This window comes from Microcaecilia unicolor, chromosome 14, assembly GCF_901765095.1.
Source record: "Microcaecilia unicolor chromosome 14, aMicUni1.1, whole genome shotgun sequence".
Taxonomy (NCBI): Eukaryota; Metazoa; Chordata; class Amphibia; order Gymnophiona; family Siphonopidae; genus Microcaecilia; species Microcaecilia unicolor.
The window spans coordinates 28,065,727-28,085,933 of NC_044044.1; the positions used below are offsets into that span (position 1 = coordinate 28,065,727).

At 42.5% G+C, this 20,207-nt stretch overlaps 3 protein-coding genes across 3 annotated transcripts; all 3 read left to right on the forward strand.

The window, feature by feature from the left end:
* Positions 1-684: 684 nt before the first annotated feature.
* LOC115457873 (olfactory receptor 1509-like) lies at positions 685-1,632 on the forward strand. Its single transcript, XM_030187541.1, has one exon. The coding sequence runs from the start codon at positions 685-687 to the stop codon at positions 1,630-1,632; it is 948 nt and encodes a 315-aa protein (XP_030043401.1).
* Positions 1,633-9,069: 7,437 nt separating this feature from the next.
* Positions 9,070-10,026, forward strand: LOC115457248 (olfactory receptor 1509-like). Its single transcript, XM_030186669.1, has one exon. The coding sequence runs from the start codon at positions 9,070-9,072 to the stop codon at positions 10,024-10,026; it is 957 nt and encodes a 318-aa protein (XP_030042529.1).
* Positions 10,027-14,500: 4,474 nt separating this feature from the next.
* On the forward strand, positions 14,501-15,460 carry LOC115457249 (olfactory receptor 1509-like). Its single transcript, XM_030186671.1, has one exon. It carries the CDS (start codon positions 14,501-14,503, stop codon positions 15,458-15,460), a length of 960 nt encoding a protein of 319 aa, XP_030042531.1.
* The last annotated feature ends 4,747 nt before the right edge of the window (positions 15,461-20,207 follow it).

Consider the following 20,207-nt stretch of genomic DNA (forward strand, 5'->3'; position numbering starts at 1 on the left):
AGAACTTGCACTGAGGCAAAAAGTAATATAATGGATTAATCAAACTCTTTTTATCGAACTATGAAATTGTTTTCAAGGGGGATTGTACAGACATATACAAGAGAGAGAGTTTCTGCTCCACAGAGCTTACAATCTAGTCATGAGAAACATATATAACACAGGATTCTAGGAGAAGGTTTTATAGAGGAGTAGTTAAGATGTAAAAGTAACCTCAAAAAGTGAGTTTTCACCTTGGATTAGGTTTGGACGGCTTCCTAAAAGAAAAGTCCATAGACCATTATTAAAATGACTTAAGGAAAATCAACTGCTTATTTCTGGGATAAGCAGCATAAAATGTATTGTACTGTTTTGGGATCTTGCCAGGTACTTGTGACTTGGATTGGTCACTGTTGGAAATAGGATATTGGGCCTGATGGACCTTTGGTCTGTCCCAGTGTGGCAATACTTACGTACTTATACAAGAAATTCTAGGAGTATGTATTAGAGAATGTTCAAGATTGAAAAGTAACATAAAAAGTGAGTTTTTAGTTAGGATTTTGAAAAGACTAGAGATAAACCATGACACAGCAACTCAAGAAGTCCTTATAGAGAATGTTAATGTTCTCTGAGCATCTGCTTCATTTCATTTATTCTTTTCATTGTCTCTTGTGTTTCTGTTTTCCTACAGTTTATAATGTGGAAGGAATGGCAGTCAGGAATGACACCAAAGTCACACAATTCATCCTTCTTGGACTTTCTAGTGATCCAGATTTACAGATAATATTCTTTGTGCTGTTTCTAATGATTTACCTGGTCACCATTGCTGGAAATCTTCTGATTATGATAACCATATATGTGGACTTTCAACTGCACACTCCCATGTACTTCTTCCTCAGCCACTTATCTTTCTTAGATTTATGCATATCGACAGCTGCTGTACCCAAGTTCCTTGTTAACGTTCTCTCAGAGAGCAAAACCATCTCTTTCAGTGACTGCATCGCTCAGTTGTTTTTCTTGCATTTTTTAGGTGGTACAGAATGCTTTCACCTGGTCCTTATGGCTTATGACCGCTATGTAGCCATCTGCAATCCTTTACGTTATACCACCATAATGAACAGACGAGCCTGCCTCCTGCTGGTGGTTTCGACATGGGTAGGTGGTTTCATTCATGGTTTTGGTCAGACATTTCCAACAGCTCAGCTGTCCTTCTGTGGTCCTAATGAGATAAATCATTTCTTTTGTGAGGCCCATCCCTTATCCTTGTTGGCTTGCTCTAGCACCTTTATCAGCGATAATGCAGACATTGTCAACAGTGGATCAGTATCCGTTTTTTGTTTCATGGTGGTGTCTATCTCTTACACATACATTATCTCCACTGTCTTAAAAATTCGTTCAACTGAGGGAAGGCAGAAAGCCTTCTCTACCTGTGCCTCTCATCTCCTGGTGATCATTTTGTTTTTTGGTCCCATGGTCTTCACGTACCTGAGACCACCAGTGACACTTGCAGGTGACAAACTGATATCTGTATTTTACACTCTCATAACTCCTTGGTTAAATCCCTTCATTTATACTCTCAGAAATGAGAAGATGAAAGAAGCCATGAAAAGGCTGGGAGGTAGGAAAGTGTCTCTTCTGGGGCTACATAAAAACTGATTTCCTGTGCCCTTAAAGAAAGACCCCATCTCCTAAACCACCTTACTCCCATCTTTGATGAAAATATCAACTTTAAAAACTTTTTTTTTGCCAGCCTCAAATATCATACTCAGGTCCATCGCAGCAGAATGCAGGTCCCTGGGGGGGGGGGGGGGGGGGGGGGGGGGGGGGAGGTGTGTGTGTATCAGCGGAGGCATAGCGAAGGCATGGACATCCTTCTTTTAAACATTTTGGACGTCCTGAACTGACCTCCCCCAAAGGGGCAACCAAATTTCAAGGTAGTGGAGTGGAGGGGTGACCTTGTGGTTAGAGCACTGGTCTTGCAATCCAGAGGTGGCCAGTTCAAATCCCACTGCTGCTACTTGTGTACCAAAATCTAAATAAATAAAGGGGGTGTCAGAGGCATAACAAAGGCATGGATGTCCTTCTCACAGAAACATCCATATTTTGGACATCCTCAACTGCCCGTCACAGGGACGGAGGCGCCTAACAGTTTGACGTCCTTCACCCATACTCAAAAAAAAGACGTTCCTGATGAGCACTTGGACATTTTCACCTGGACTTGTGTTTTTTAAGGTTGTAGACGGCTATTATACACGTATGAAGCCGTCTTTGGCATGTGCAGAGCAGCCGTGCAGAGCAACCACGCATAATGCTTGGCTGCTCTGCACTGGCTTCCCCTCCTTAGGAAGGAAATTGTGTGCAAATGAGCTAACCGCGAGCAGCTCATTTGCATGCAATTTCCTTCATGCATGCCCGTTCCTTTCTGAATCGCTAAGGGATCGGTAAGGGAAGGGCTTCTTTCGTTCAGTTAGAGCATCAGTTAGTCCACTGCAGTGCCCCCTAGGGTGCCCGGTAGGTGTCCTGGCATGTCAGGGGGACCAGTGCACTATGAATGCTGGCTCCTCCCATGACCAAATGAGTTGGATTTGGTCATTTTTGAGATGGGCGTCCTTGGTTTCCATTAGCACCGAAAACCGGGGATAACCATATCTAAGGTCGTATATAGCAAAAGAGAGGGAACGAAGTACAAACTAAAGTCCAAACAAAAAAACAGCACCACGGGCCTTTAAAAATGAAACACAGTTCTTTAATGAATAAGCCTTGACAAAAAGGGTCTCTAAGGTCGACCATCTCAACATTTATGTCGACCATCTCTAAAGTTGACCTAAATGTTGAGATTTGGGCGTCCCCGACTGTATTATCGAAACGAAAGATGGACGCTCATTTTGTTTCGATAATACGGGTTTCCCCGCCCCTTCACGGGGACGTCCTGCGAGGACGCCCTCAGGAAAACCTGGGCGCCCCGTTCGATTATGCCCCTCCACGCCATACTTTGTATTGTTGTTTGAATATTTTTGCTGCTGTAATTGTCTGTTGCTTATGTTTGACTTATTCTTGCTGTACATCGCCTTGAGTGAATTCCTTCAAAAAGACGGTAAATAAATCCTAATAAATAAATAAATAAACTGGAAGCAATAAATTTAGCATTCTTTTTCTTGGAAATTGCCATTTGTCTCTTGTGAAGTGCATGTATGCTGGAAGCTTTATATATTTTTTTTTACTTTTTAATTGATTCAAATTTTTTCTGTAATATTAAAAATCTGTTATCGATATCACGATAACACAGTTCAGTATTTTTTTAAGATTATCAGGCTAAAGTGGAAAATGTTATAGCCATCTGAATAAGGAAGTCTACATTATAGGTGCATAAAAATATATAGATCGGAGAATTATATTATGCAATCTCAACTTCAAACTGGAAACTTGACAAGGCAAGTATTATTACAGTAGTTCATGCCCTTTAACATCAAGATTTGATTAAGGTAACACACTCCACACTGATCTGTTTACAAAGGATTTGCACCAGCTCAAATTGATTCATAATGCGATGCACTATTTCTGGAAAAACTTGGTTACCAAATAGAGGGCTAAATTTAAATCCCTATGTCTGATTTTCAATACCTTTAACGGAAATGTGCCAGTGTATTTATACCTCTATATACCTCCAAAGTCACTAACAGGGGCATTTTCGAAAGAGAAGGGTGCCCTTCTTCCGACACAAATCGGGAGATGGGCGTCCTTTTCGCAAAGTCGCCCAAATCGGCATAATCGAAAGCTGATTTTGGGTGCCCTCAACTGCTTTCCGTCGAGGGGACGACGAAAGCTCATGGGGGCATGTCAGCAGTGTAGCGAAGGCGGGACTGGGCCGTGCTTAGGAGAAGGGCGTCCCTGACGAACACTTGGGCGACTTTCATTTTTTTTTTCATGACCAAGCATCAAAAAGGTGCCCGAACTGACCAGATGACCACCGGAGGGAATCGGGGATCACCTCCCCTTACTCCCCCAGTGGTCACTAACCCCCTCCCACCCTCAAAAAACCCTTTAAAAATACTTTTTTGCCAGCCTCTATGCCAGCCTGAAATGCCAGGTCCATCGCAGCAGTATGCAGGTACCAGGCAGGCAGGCAGACCGAGGCCCATCCCCTCCCTACCTGTTACACTTGTGGTGATAAATGTGAGCCCTCCAAAACCCACCAGAAACCCACTGTACCCACAAGTAGGTGCCCCACTTCATCCCTAAGGGCTATGGTAGTGGTGTACAGTTGTGGGTTTTTTTTTGGGGGGGGGGGTTGGGGGTCTCAGCACCCAAGGTAAAGGAGCTATGCCCCTGGGACCTTTTTCTGAAGTCCACGGCAGTGCCCCCTAGGGTGCCAGGTTGGTGTCCTGGCATGTCAGGGGGACCAGCGCACTATGAATGCTGGCTCCTCCCATGACCAAATGGCTTGGATTTGGTCGTTTTTGAGATGGGCGTCCTCGGACGACCTAAGGATGACCATCTCTAAGGCCGACCTAAATGTTATCAAAATGAAAGATGGATGCCCATCTTGTTTCGATAATACAGGTTGCCCCGCCCTTTTAGGGGCCGTCCTGCAAGGACACCCTCATGAAAACTTGGGCACCCCGTTCAATTATGCCCCTCCATGGGGTCCTTTTACCATGCCACGGCAAGCAGTAGTGTGGGTGCGTGTTTTGGGCACATGCTGGGCCATCTTTTACCATGGCTTGGAAAAAGGGCTTTTTTTAATGGGCTGGGAAATGTGTGTACACTGAAATTAAAACTAGTACTTGCCTATTTACAGCCTGAGCCCTTACTGCCACTCATTGACCTAGAGGTAAGGGCTCACACGCTACCCGCACGGTAACCATGCAGCACGCACCAACTGCGGATTACTGCCAGGATCGCCCCTATGGTAGAAAATAGAAAACTATTTTCTACCATGGGATTCGGAGAACGCATCACTTTCAAAACCTGCACCTTGGTCCATAAGATTATCTACGGTGAAGTCCCAGGTTACGTGATTGACCTGATTAATCTCCCAACCAGAAATAGTACCAGTTCATCACGGACTTACCTGATTCTCCACTACCCAAATTGCAAAGGACTAAAATACAAGACAACCCATGCATCCAACTTCTCTTACGTAAGCTCACGACTATGGAACGCACTGCCACAAGCTATGAAAACAATCTACGATCACCTAAAATTCAGAAAATCATTAAAGACTCATCTATTCGGAAAGGCATACCTGACTGACCCAACTTAAATGCCTCAACTCTGCAACACTTCACTACCAAAGATCGTATTGGACATTATCATACCCTCCTTACCTTTAACCCCCACGTGCTTGAATCTTATCTTCCCTATTCCACCATAACATCTTTTGTACTTGTCCCCTACCGGACTTGGCGATTGCCTTTACGGTACTATGTAAGCCACATTGAGCCTGCAAATATGTGGGAAAATGTGGGATACAAATGTAACAAATAAATAAATAAAATAAATATTTCAGATTTCACGTGCAATTTTCTTTAATTTATTCTCCATGTTCTCTATTTAACTCCTGTTACTTTTTCATACCTGTCTATACATTTCACCTGCATTTACATCCATGATTTTGACAAAGATGCTTTAATGAAGGAGGAGTCACCTAGTGGTTAGAGGACCCACCTTAACATTACAAGGTGGCTGGTTCAAGTCCCACTGCTGCTCCTTGTGATGTTGGGAAGTTACTTGACCCTCCACTGCCTCTAGTACAAAATTAGATCAGGAGCCCAACAGGGAAATACCCAGCATACCTGAATGTAACTCACCTTGTGCTGCTACTGAAAAAGGTGTGAGCAAAATCTAAATAAACGTATATTGTGTAAGTAGCACATAAAGAGGGGCATAATCGAATGGGGACAACCATCTCTAAGGGCGACCATCTCTAAAGACGTCCCGGCGAATGGGCAGGGAAACCGCTATTATCGAAACAAGATGGGCGTCCATCTTTTGTTTTGATAATATGGTCATGGCGCCCAAATCACAACATTTAGGTTTACCTTAGAGATGGTCGACCTAAATGTTGAGATGGTCGTACCCAGTTTTCGGCCATAATGGAAACCGAGGACGCCCATCTCAAAAATGACCAAATCCAAGCCATTTGGTCGTGGGAGGAGCCAGCATTCGTAGTGCACTGGTCCCTCTCACATGCCAGGACACCAATCGGGCACCCTAGGAGGCATTGCAGTGGCCTTCACAAATTGCTCGCAGGTGCATAGCTCCCTTACCTTCAGTGCTGAGCCCCCCAACCCCCCCCAACCCACTACCCACAACTGTACACCACTACCATAACCCTAAGGGGTGAAGGGGGCACCTAGATGTGGGTACAGTGGGTTTCTGGTGGGTTTTGAAGGGCTCACATTTACCCGCACAAGTGTAACAGGTAAGGAGCATGGGCCTGGGTCCGCCTGCCTGAAGTGCACTGCACCCACTAAAACTGCTCCAGGGACCTGCATACTGCTGTAATGGAGCTGGGTATGACATTTGAGGCTGGCAGAAAAATTTTTAAAATTTGTTTTGAGAGTGGGAGGGGGTTGGTGACCACTGGGGGAGTAAGGGGAGGTCATCCCCGATTCCCTCCGATGGCCATCTGGACAGTTTGGGCACCTTTTTGAGGCTTGGTCGTGAAAAACATTGGACCAAGAAAAGTCGACCAAATACTCGTCAGGGACGCCCTTCTTTTTTCCAAATTCCAGCCCCAGTCCTGCCTTTGCTATGCCTCTGACACGCCCCCGTGAACTTTGGTCGTCCCTACGACAGACTGCAGTTGAGGACGCCCAAAATCGGCTTTCAATTATGCCAATTTGGGCGACCCTGAGAGAAGGACGCCCATCTCCTGATTTGTGTTGGAAGATGGGGGCCCTTCTCTTTCGAAAATGCCCCTGAATATATACCGTTATTTGAAAAAACTTTTCCTGGTAAAGTTATCTAATGCCTATGTGTGAAGTTCTTCAAAAAGCTGGTAAATAAATCTTAATAATTAAATAAATCAAGGTGACAGGTGAGATGACAGGAAGAAGATACACTTCTGCGGGATTTTGAAAGAGTCACACGCGAGTATAATAAATTATTATGAGCTGTAAATGTTAGAATAGACTTTGATTTGTAATGTTCACATATTACGAACAACCATCCCTCTAAGGTGTGGGAGTCAGCAGCCAAAGTTCCTACTAAGGAGGAGAGAACATCAATATGTCAGTTTCAATATCAAGAGGTAAGCAAGTTCTGCAGGACTTCCAGGGGGTGATTGTAATCACGATATTACTGCATTAGCTGTAAAGGTAGAGGCACAGACAGAATTCTCTGGTGAGTCTTTAAGGTAACATTGACTAAGAAGAATGCATATATCTGTTCTTCGTATGACTTAAAACAATTTGTTTCTCTTGAAAGAAAAAAAGAGATATGCTTTGAATTTAGAGAACAAGAAAAAAATTAGTGAGAAAATGACTTGCATCCAATGTTCTTGCAAAATTTGTCCACGTGGACTCCAGAGGTTCCAAATTATTGTTTTTTTTCAACAGACATATTCATTAATAGTGTAGATAGCCAAGTTGTTTAACCACCTGCCTGTTTTGAGACCCTCCACAGAATATAATCCCAGGAGCCGCAAAACAGTTTAAATTCATCACTTTGCTGCCTACCGGAGAAAGTCTTCAACGTGTAGCTGTTGGCAGAGCTAGTGAGGCAGAGACTTCTTATTCTCCAGAATTTCTGAATTCATGTGTCTTAAAATAATACTTTGTGGTAATTTTCAGGAACATGTTTGGTATTTGGAAATGAGCAATGTAAAAATTGTCCCTTCAGAAAGTGATCTCGCCAAATAATATGCTGTAAGTTTATATCTCTATTAACTTTAATCTTAAATACTGAATTATCTTTAATGTTTATTTTGCTCTTTGATATACTGCCTGCAAGTGGTTAGATATATGTTATTTTCTGTTCCGGAGAGTTCACAATCTTCGTTAGAAGACAATGGAGAGTTAAGTGCCCTTTTTTCAAAAATGGTGAGGCGTTGCAGTGAAATTGAACTTGGGTCCCCTGATTCTCAATCTACTGCTCTAACCATTACCCTATTCTTCAATGCTGTTTGATTTTATAGTCTTTGAACATACAGGATAAAGAATATGTTGGGATTCAGTACACACTCATCTCTTGTCTTGTTCACCTTGTTTCACCTTGTCCCACTCATTGGTGTCTCTTGACAACTCTATTAATATATCGTAGCCAAACAAATCTTGAGTATCCCATTATGTTTAAGTAGGATGAGTGGGAAGGCAATTGTCAGACTGGAATTGTATTGCCTGTGTCATCACTTCTTGTTTAAATAAATCATTAATTCAATTATTTACTTTTAGACCTGGATTGAGATTGAATATATTTTATTCCTTTTAAGAGGAAAGAATTCTTCACTGGAAATGCTGTGAGATTACACAAAATTTTACTGATGGTTATATCCAAGTAATTAAATAACACCTTCAGAGAACTGATGAACTGTGCTTGAGTTTGGGGGGGAAGGAGACTTCATGTGGGCTGTTTCATGTTTGTAAGATAATCAATAGAAATACAACAAAATAAAACATGGAAAAGAAAATAAGATGATACCTTTTTTATTGGACATAACTTAATACATTTCTTGATTAGCTTTCGAAGGTTGCCCTTCTTCGTCAGATCAGATGTTTGTAAGTAAAAGATCATTGGCTGCAGAATCCATTTGGGTGTCAATGAGTGTGTCATGAACATACATAGAAGCCTAAAATAAAAAGGAATCGAAGACAGAGCATGATAGACCAAAGTTGCCTAACAGTTTCAGTCCTTACTACTTTTTATCATTTCTAAAACACTACGATGAGTCTGCAGTGCTGTACAGACACATACAAGAGAGTTTACAATCTAGTCGAAAGAAACATATATAATACACAAGAGATTCTAGGAAGATGTATAATAGAAAAGTCGTTAAAATGTAAATGTGGTTAATGTTCTCTGAGCTTCTGTCTCATTTTATGTATTCATTCTAATGTCTCTTGTGTTTTCTGTTTCCTCACAGTTGATGAAATGGAAGAAATTTCAGTCAGGAACGAAACCAGAGTCACACAATTCATCCTCCTTGGACTTTCTAGTGATCCAAACTTACAGATAATGTTCTTTGTGCTGTTTCTAGTGATGTACCTGCTCATCATAGCTGGGAATCTCCTCATTGTGGTAACCATATGTGTGGACTCCCACCTGCACTCTCCCATGTACTTCTTCCTCAGCAACCTGTCATTCATAGATTTTGGCTTTTCAACAGTTGCGGTCTCCAAATCTCTTGGTAACTTTATCTCGCATAACAAAATCATCTCATTCAATGACTGCATTTCTCAAGTGTTTTTCTTGCATTTCTTTGGGGGTGCGGAATGCTTTCACCTAAGTCTCATGTCTTATGACCGCTATGTTGCCATCTGCTATCCTTTGCGTTATACCACAATAATGAACAGACGAGTCTGTCTCCTGCTGGTGGTTTCTACATGGGTTGGTGGATTCATTCATGCCTTTGCGCAGTCATTTCCAACAGTTCAGTTGTTTTTTTGTGGTCCTAATGAGATAGATCATTTCTATTGCGAAACCCGTGCCTTGTATGTATTGGCTTGTTCTAGTACCTTTATCAGTCAAATTGCAGATATGGTCAACACAGGATCCTTAGCCCTTGTTTGTTTCTTGATTGTGTCTATATCTTATGCATACATCATCTCCACTGTCTTAAAAATTCGCTCAACTGAGGGAAGGCGGAAAGCCTTCTCCACCTGTGCCTCCCACCTCGCAGTTGTTACTTTGTTTTTCGGTCCCCTTGTCTTAATCTATATGAGACCACCAGTGACATTTGCAGGTGAGAAACTGGTCGCCGTTTTTTCCACTATCGTGACCCCTTGGTTAAACCCCTTCATTTATACTCTCAGAAACGAGAAAGTGAAAGAAGCCATGAAGAAACTTGGGGGAAAGAAAGCGTCTCTTCTAGGGATACATACAAAATGATTTCCTGTCCTTTTACAGAAAGCATGATGTAAACCATCAGCTCATCCTGATTGATGTATATTCTTTAAACTATTCTCTAAAATTCAGATTATTTTTCATTTGATTACATTTTTAAATAGGATTTCCACTGACTGGTATAATAAAGCTGAATGAATTATGCTATTCTTAGTGAAAAGTGAGATCTATGGTGGTAGGTCTATAACCTGGCAGTTGAAGTTATGCACCACAGTGATACGTACTGGCATCAGTTCAATAACTGTACTTAGTGTTTCGTCTATGCTCACCTCGCCCTCTGGTGGCCAGAACTGGTGGCTGCTGTGGACTGTCACCTGTTCCAGATTTCAGGCCAGTCCGGTCCGGATCTTCCGGGCTGCCAGACTTGCTTGCTAGGATTGAACCTACACAGCACCCGTAGTTTCCTGGTGATTGTTGCAGCTGAGCTCCAGGTGCTGCTGGGCTTATTAGCCATTCTGAAACCTTGCTGCATTGCCTTTGCATTGTGTCTAAGGCCCTGGTATGTTGGTGCTTTTGCACTTCAGCCTGAGTTTGTTTCCTTGCTCTACTTCTTGCCTGAAGTCTTGCCTGTTCTAGTTAGTCTGGGTTTAGTTTACGGTATTGCTTGTTTCCCTGTCTTGTGTCTTGTTTGTATGTCTTTGTCTAGTTCTGGGTTTATCTGTGTTTGTTCCCTGCTTCAGTGGCTGCTTGCAGCTTTTAGTTCAGTCTCCTGTCTAGCTGTGTTTGCTCCCTGTTTTAGTGGCTGTTTTCAGCTGGCAGTCCTGTCCTTTAGCCTATCTTTTCCCTGCCTTGCTGTCCCTGTGCTGCCTAGCTGTTAGCCAGTCCTGCCCTGTCCAGTAAGTCCTGCCGGCCACCTGAAGCCTTGAGCTCAACTCCTGGTGAAAAGTGGCCAGGTGCAGGTGAAGCCTAACTGTTTGTCAGAGATCTGCCCTGTCTCTAGTGTGGGGTGGTTTTGCCTGCCACTGCCGCTCCTCGGCAGTGGTCCAAGGGCTCACAAACCCAGTTTCCAGCTTTGAAAACGTGACACTTAGGCATGTGTAATGCATTACAGAAGAGAACCACAAAAGATGCCTAAACCTGCTTCAATATTCCACATGTTAGGCTTGACCAATTATGACATGAACATGGAAGACTTACATTGGTGTGCTCAAGTGCGTCATGCAATCTTCATAGCCTATATTTATTTATTTGCTGCATTTGTATCCCACATTTTCCCACACATTTGCAGGCTCAATGTGCCTTACATTATGCCGCAATGGCGATAACCGTTAACGGAATGATAAGTACATAGAAGAGTTTCAATTAAGGTATATAAGAATATCAAGCAAATTAGATGTTAAAGATAAAATATCAAGTGAATTAGAAGAAATAAATAAATAATTCATATCAGGTATATAAGAACAAGGGCAAGGTGAAACGTTCAATAATGTCAATGTAATTAAAGTAACCAGATTAAAGGAATCAATGTTGGTTTGTTCTGGTGCATTTTTGATGTGAAGTCTTTTATGAAGGATTCTTGTTATAAGTGTCTTTGAATAAGTTTGTCTTTAGTAACTTCCGAAAGGTTATATCACTCTGTAACTTGTATACATTGCTGGAGGACATTCCTATGAGCTGTACATGCTTTGTCCAAATGGTCCCCCCCACCTTTCAACAGCTCAATATAGCATTTGTGTGTGTCAGTTGAGAATGGTGCCAAGCGCAGATGCCACATAAGCAGTTTTTGCTAAGACACAGGAAGGGTAATTCTATAAAGGCCAGTTAAAATTAGGTGCCAGCAGTACAGAGAAATGTATAGACTACAAGTACTTCATGCCTGATTAGCACCGATACTTGCTATGCTATAAACAGTACACCTAAGTACCACAGCATGCAACTGCAAGGCGGGGAGGGAGGTGAGGTATTCCAATGGGTAGAAATTGGGTGTGTTATGGGCGTTTTGCCCATTACAACTTGTAGAATACTATCTATTGTGTACATTGCAGTCTACTTATGTCTGCTATTGACATGGCATAAGTGGCTGGGCCTACATTTTGGCTAACCAAAGTGGCTTTGGGCTAGTGTGAAGCGTCTGTTCACGCTTTCCAAAAATACCAGGACTAGGGGACATGCGATGAAACGACAGCGTAGTAAATTTAAAACAAATCTGAGAAAATGTTTCTTCACCCAACGCATAATTAAACTCTGGAATTCGTTGCCGGAGAACGCGGTGAAGGCGGTTAGCTTGGCAGAGTTTAAAAAGGGGTTAGACGGTTTCCTAAAGGACAAGTCCATAAACCACTACTAAATGGACTTGGGAAAAATCTACAATTCCAGGAATGACATGTATAGAATGTTTGTACGTTTGGGAAGCTCGCCAGGTGCCCTTAGCCTGGATTGGCCGCTGTCCTGGACAGGATGCTGGGCTCGATGGACCCTTGGTCTTTTCCCAGTGTGGCATTACTTATGTACTTATGTAGTGTTATATAACAGCATTCTAGAATTGGCGCTGTCTACCCCTATGCGGGGCCTAAAATTTAGCCCCAATTTACAGAATTTCCCAGTGCAATTTTTCTAGCAAAAAAGGTGTCGGTACTCAAATGCCTGGCCACCCTTCAGGGGTAGGGTGATCACTGAGGGACTCACTCCACAATAGCCAGGCCCCCTGCAACCAGTCACAGAATGTATGACAAGGCAGAATTGGTGTCTTGAGCCTGAGCTCTTTCATTAAAACTTGTGGTCCTTGGGTCAATTTTAGAAGACGCTGGAAAAGGTGCCGGTACTCAGTACCCCTGAGTACCCCCTCAAAAAAAGCCCTGGAATTTCCCCATCTATTGACTAAACAAACTGTTGCTATTATTGGTTGGTTATCAAGATCTCAATCACTGTGTCATGCTTTACAATATAAGGAGCCCTTTCACGAAGCTACGATAAAAGGTGGCCTGCGATACGATTAGGCTGTGGGTTGCCCCACGTGCTGAGGATGCAGTGCCAATGTTTTGGAATTGGTCCACAGAGAGAAGGAAAAAGTGTAGGAAAGGGATGACTGCCCAAAAACACGTCTTTTCAATTTTGAAAGAGACATAATTGTAAATTTTAAAGAATAGACCTTGGTATATGATTCTGATATGCTACGAACAACAATCCCTCTAAGGTGTTTGGGAGTCCTCAGACAGTGTTCCTAACCGCGGAGTTCGGTACATCATAGGTCAGTTTGAATTGCAAGGAGCAAGCCATTTTTGCAGGAGCTCCAGGCCGTCCTCCCCTGCCTCTCGTGATTGTAACCTTGATATTGCTATAGTAGCTGTAATTGTAAAAATACAGGTAGAGTGCTCTGGTGCGCCTTTAGGGAAATGTCGACTAAGAAAGAATAAAGATCTCTTTTCTTCATAAGATTTAAAAAAATGTCATGCTCTTGAAAGAAAATCAGTTATGCTTTGAATTTGGTCAACAAGAAAAAAAATCAGTGAGAAAATGACTTGACGTTTGCATTGAAGATTTATCCACATGGACTCCAGAGGTTCCAAACTATTGTTTTTTTTTTCCACAGATGTACAGGTGAATTATGTAAATAACAAAGTTTTTTTTTAACCACCTGCTTCTTTTAAGATCCTCCAAAGATTATAATCCCAAAAGCCCAAACACAGTTTAAGTGTATTACTCTGATGCCTACTGGAGAAAGTCTACACTCTGAAGCTGTTGGTAGAGCTAGTGAGGCAGAGACCATCCTATTCTCCAGAATTTCTGAATGTACTGTATCTATAAATTATACTTTGTGATTATTATCAGGAATATGTTTGGTATTTGCAAATGAGCAAAGTACAAATCATCCATTCAGGCGATGATCTCTCCTAATAATATGCTGTAAGTTTCTCTCTCTATTTATATTTATCTTTATCATTTAACTAGGGTACTTTAAATGTTTATGATTTGTTATATACGCCCTGGCCAGTAATTCTAATTTTTACGCTCGTCCGATACACGCGGCAGAAAAAAAAATATTTTTTTATTTTCTACTGCGTGACGATAACCGGGCGGTAATCAGCAGTGAACGCGCGCTGACGATTACCGCCCGGTGGCGGTAAGGTCTCAGCCCCAAAATGGATGCGTGCCAATTTTGCCGCACATCAATTTTTGGCCAAAAAAAGACAATTTTTTTGCAGGCGCACTGAAAAACGGACCTGCGCACATCTAATACACGCGCCTATACCAATGCAGGCCATTCTTCGGTGTGCCTTTGTAAAAGGACCCTTTAGTATGTTACTAAGTAAACAAGGTGTTCTAGGAGAATGCGAGATTTAAATGTCACCTCAAAAAGGTGAGATTTTTAGCTTGGATTTGAAAAGGACTAGAGAACAACCATTGCACAGCAACTCAGGAAGTCCTTCTAAAGAATATTAATGTTTTCTGAACATCTGTCTCTCATTTTATGTATTCCTTCTACTGTCTCTTTTGTTTCTGTTTCTCTACAGTTGATGAAATGGAAGGAATGTCAGTCAGGAATGAAACCAGAGTCACACAATTCATTCTCCTAGGAATTTCTAGCGATCCGGACTTACAGATAACGTTCTTTGTGCTGTTTCTAGTAATGTACCTGCTCACCATAGCTTTGAATCTTCTAATTGTGGTAACCATATATGTGGACTCTCAGCTGCACTCTCCCATGTACTTCTTCCTCAGCAACTTGTCTTTCTTAGATTTTGGCTTTTCAACAGTTGCGGTCTCCAAATCCCTTAGTAACTTTGTCTCACGTAGCAGAACCATCTCATTCAATGGCTGCATTTCTCAAGTGTTTTTCTTACATTTATTTGGGGGTGCAGAATGTTTTCACCTGAGCCTGATGGCTTACGACCGTTATGTTGCCATCTGCTATCCTTTGCGTTATACCACAATAATGAACAGACGAATCTGTCTCCTACTGTTAGTTTCTACATGGGTAGGTGGTTTCATGCATGCCTTTGCGCAGTCATTTCCAACAATTCAGCTGCTCTTTTGTGGTCCTAATGAGATAGATCATTTCTGTTGCGAAACCCGTGCTTTATATGTATTGGCTTGCTCTAGTACCTTTATCAGTGAAATTGCAGATATGGCCAACACTGGATCCTTAGCCCTTGTTTGTTTCTTGATTGTGTCTATATCTTATGCATACATCATCTCTACTGTCTTAAAAATTCGCTCGGCTGAGGGAAGGCGGAAAGCTTTCTCTACCTGTGCCTCCCACCTCACGGTTGTTACTTTGTTTTTCGGCCCCCTTGTCTTAATCTACATGAGACCTCCGGTGACGTTTGCAGGTGAGAAACTGGTCTCTGTTTTTTCCACCATTGTGACTCCTTGGTTAAATCCCTTCATTTACACTCTCAGAAACAAGAAGGTAAAAGAAGCCATGAAAAAGTTGAGCGAAAGGAAAGTGTCCTTTCTGTGGGGGATACATATAGACTGATTTCCTGTCCCATTTAAAGAAAGACATTATATTCCAAAAAATTAATGTTCAACTATAGGAAAGAAACCAGAGAGATCACTCAGAGATACTTCTACTAAGGTGCGCTGAAAAGTGGCCTGCAGTAGTGTAGGTAGTGGTGTATCAAGGGCGGGGCGGTGGAGGCGGTCCACCTCGGGTGCACGCTGCTGGAGGGGTGCAGAGAGCAGCTGCATGCCTGTCAGCTCCGCTGGTTCCCTGCTCCCTCTGCCCCAGAACAGGTTACTTTCTGTTCCGGGGCAGAGGGAGCCAGCGGAGCCGACAGCCGTGCAGTGCTCCCAGCATCTGTTGATGCGCCAGGGGTGTGTGTCGTGCTGCACCCTGGGGGGGGGGGGGAGCACCGCTGTACCTGGGGGGGGGGGGGGTGTGCAGTGGTGATCCGCCCCGGCTTGCAGCTGACCTAGGAATGCCACTGAGTGTAGGCATGGGTTTTGGGTGCGCACGGATCCATTTTTCAATGCACCTGTATAAAAATACCTTTTTAAAATTTTTGCGAAAAATGGACGTGCGGCAAAATAAAAATTGGCGCATCCATTTTGGGTCTGAGACCTTACCGCCAGCCATTGACTTAGTGGTAAGGTCTCACACGTTACCCGGGAGGTAATGACCTATGTGCATAGAATGCCACTTGACAAGCATTGCTGACGCACGTCAGAAAATAAAAATTATTTTTCGGACATGCGCCAAAAATGAAATTACCACAAGGGCTACGCGGTAGCCGGGCGGTAACCCCAAATTAGCACACGGGTGCACGTAGGAGCTCCAAATCAGAACAATTTTTAGAATTATATATTGATCAATAAGATCTACTCTTCATCACCAGCCATAATCTTCTTATCCGTGCAAGAGTCCCAATTCAAATCACACACATTGGAACTCTTGCATAGATATGGAAGGTTTTTGACGATGATGAAGAGTAGACCTTATTGATCAAGATATAGCTCTAAATTATTCTGATTTGGAACTCTTTGAGGCTTTTCCTTCCATTGAGTGACTCTTGTGGTCTCTTTCCTATAGTGGAACATACATTTTTTTTTAGAATATAATGTATTTGCGATTCCACATCCCTATTTTTGATTTTGTAGTACATTTATAGAAAGATTCCATCATGTAAACCTTCTGCTGTTACAGGCTCATGTATGCTCTTTAATCTATTTTTATAAAATTCGGATTATTTTTCCATTGATTTTTTTCCACTGAATGAATTGTGTTGTTCATAGTGAAAAGTGGGAATTATGGTTCGATTCCCGCTGCTGCCAATCGAGATCCTGGGAACCATGTTCAATTCCCTCTGCAGCTCCGGAGTCAGCCTTCCATTGCCCCAGGTACAATATAATACTAGATTGTGAGCCCAGTAGGGACAGTGTCAGTAGGTGAGAAAAAAATTATAAATGGCTTAGGTCTAGATGGAACATAAATGCTGAAAATAAATATATAAATAAATGGTGGAATTCTGTACCTTGGCACCTACTACTACTACTATTTAGCATTTCTATAGCGCTACAAGGCATACGCAGCACTGCACAAACATAGAAGAAAGACAGTCCCTGCTCAAAGAGCTTACAATCTAATAGACAAAAATAAATAAAGTAAGCAAATCAAATCAATTAATGTGAACGGGAAGGAAGAGAGGAGGGTAGGTGGAGGCGAGTGGTTACAAGTGGTTACGAGTCAAAAGCAATGTTAAAGAGGTGGGCTTTCAGTCTAGATTTAAAGGTGGCCAAGGATGGGGCAAGACGTAGGGGCTCAGGAAGTTTATTCCAGGTGTAGGGTGCAGCGAGACAGAAGGCGCGAAGTCTGGCATTGGCAGTAGTGGAGAAGGGAACAGATAAGAAGGATTTATCCATGGAGCGGAGTGCACGGGAAGGGGTGTAGGGAAGGACGAGTGTGGAGAGATACTGGGGAGCAGCAGAGTGAGTACATTTATAGGTTAGTAGAAGAAGTTTGAACAGGCTGCACTGAGCGTCAATTCTATAATGGTACTTAGGCCTATGTAAGGCATTATAAGAAGAGAACCACAAAAGATGCCTAACCCTACTTTATTATTACTACTACTACTTATCATTTCTAAAGCGCTACTAGACGTACGCAGCGCTGTACACTTGAACATGAAGAGACAGTCCCTGCTTGACAGAGCTTGCAATCTAATTAGGACAGACAAACAGGACAAACAAGAGAAAAGGGAATATTAAGGTGAGGATGATAAAATAAGGGTTCTGAACAAGTGAGTAAGGGGTTAGGAGTTAAAAGCAGCATCAAAAGGTGGGCTTTTAGCTTAGATTTGAAGACGGCCAGAGATGGAGCTTGACGTACCGGCTCAGGAAGTCTCTTCCAGGCATATGGTGCAGCAAGATAAAAGGAACGGAGTCTGGAGTTAGCAGTGGAGGAGAAGGGTGCAGATAAGAGAGATTTACCCAGTGAACGGAGTTCCCAGGGAGGAATGTAGGGAGAGATGAGAGTGGAGAGGTACTGAGGAGCTGCAGAGTGAATGCACTTATAGGTCAATAAGAGGAGTTTGAACTGTATGCGGAAATGGATAGGAAGCCAGTGAAGTGACTTGAGGAGAGGGCTAATATGAGCATAACGACACTGGCGGAATATTAGTTGTGCAGCAGAATTTTGAACAGATTGAAGAGGAGAGAGATGGCTAAGTGGGAGACCTGTGAGAAGCAAGTTGCAATAGTCTAAGCGAGAGGTGATAAGAGTGTGGATGAGGGTTCTGGTAGTGTGCTCAGAAAGGAAAGGGCGAATTTTGCTGATATTTTAGAGAAAGAAACGACAGGTTTTAGCAGTCTGTTGAATATGTGCAGAGAAGGAGAGGGAGGAGTCGAAGATGACCCCAAGGTTACAAGTTGATGAGACAGGAAGGATGAGAGTGTTATCCACAGAAATAGTGAATGGGGGTGGAGGAGGAGATGTTAAGCTCAATCAATTATAATGGGTCTAAGGCAGCCTTACGTTGGTCTACGAAGTGCACCATGCACCTGTGCAACCTACAGCTTGTTTGTATTTCTAGGGAACATGTCCATGACCTGTGTTTGATCCCGCCACATGTACCCTCCCCTTTCAATTGCATACTATGGCCCCCTGCACAGCTTTGTAAAAGGGGGGTGTGGCATTTTCACACACCAACTGAGAACGCCAAATGACTCAAAATACATCAGTTCGATTGATCTACTCACTTTCAAAATCTGACCACATCTCTTGATATTATATCTGCCTCTACTGGCTTCCAATGGAGGCAAGAGTGATTTTCAAAGTTTACTGTGTTTTGATGAGCTCCTCCAATGTATATACTCCATGTTTACTTTTGCATCTGCTTTTAAATTTTAGTCTCGCCAACAACCTAGCCCTTTTATCTTTCCAAGTCCTAAGGGGTTAAAGTATTCTCGTCTGTTTGAAGCTTAATTTTTTTTTTTTATCAAGCATCTGTTTTATGGAAAAATCTTCCTTATGACTTCTGGTTTATTACTGATATAAAAGTTTTAGAAAATACGACATTAAGATATGGTAGTAATAAGACAGAATGTGGTACAAAATCCTTTTTTCTATTTGCATGTTTATTATGATTGTATAAGATAGAATGCTGTATATAATTTCACTTTCATATTTGTATGCTTATCTGATTTTGTAATCTACTTTTGTATTAATTGACATTTACATAATATATTCCCGGGTTGCATAGGCGGTCGGTGGCCCAACTGTTTGGGGAGGCTAAAGGGGGTGGGTTGGGGGCTGGGTTAGGGGCGGAGCTTAAACCCATAATTGTCACCCAGCATCAAGCACCCCTTCCTCCCACCCACCCAGCATCAGGCCTTCCTCCTTCCCTCCCTCCCACTGAGCACCAGGTCCAGTTCCCGCCCCCCTCCGAAATTTAAAACTTGATACCTGCTCGGGGTTAAGGGAAGGCGGTGTCGGCAGAGACACCACGTCAGCACCTGCGTCGCTGCCGACGCCGCCTTCCCTTAACCCCGAGCAGGTATCAAGTTTTAAATTTCAGAGGGGGGGGGGGTGGGAGGTAGGCGGCAAAGGTCAGAACTGGGCTCTTCTACGGGGCGCCTATGCCGGGTTGTATTGGCTCTGTAATTTATATGACCCACGTTGAACTAATTTTTTTGGAATATGTGGAATAAAAAATTATTATTATGGTTATTGTTATGATTATTAATAAACATATAGGGGTCCTTTCACTAAGCTGCGTGAAATACCTTTTTGTTTTCAGAAAAATATCTTAAAATGCGGGAACAAAATCTGTCAAGTTCATCAGGACTTTTGCCTTCCACCGTATCATCACAGATAATTATCAAGAAGGTGTTTTGAAGTGGACTGAATTTTCATTACTATCTTTTGTGCTGTGGACTGCATTAGTCTAACTTTTTAAAGATGAAGTTATAATTGGTTTAACTTTATTTTTAATTTTTAGAACAGAGACACAAGTTAAAACTTGTTTAAACAAAACAGAAAAAAATGTCAATTAAAGGGAAAGGGAACTGGGACTTGATATACCGCATTTCTGAGGTTTTTGCAACTACATTCAAAGCGGTTTACATATATTCAGGTACTTATTTTGTACCAGGGGCAATGGAGGGTTAAGTGACTTGCCCAGAGTCACAAGGAGCTGCAGTGGGAATCGAACTCAGTTCCCCAGGATCAAAGTCCACTGCACTAACCACTAGGCTACTCCTCCACTCATTCCACCAATAAGAGCCAA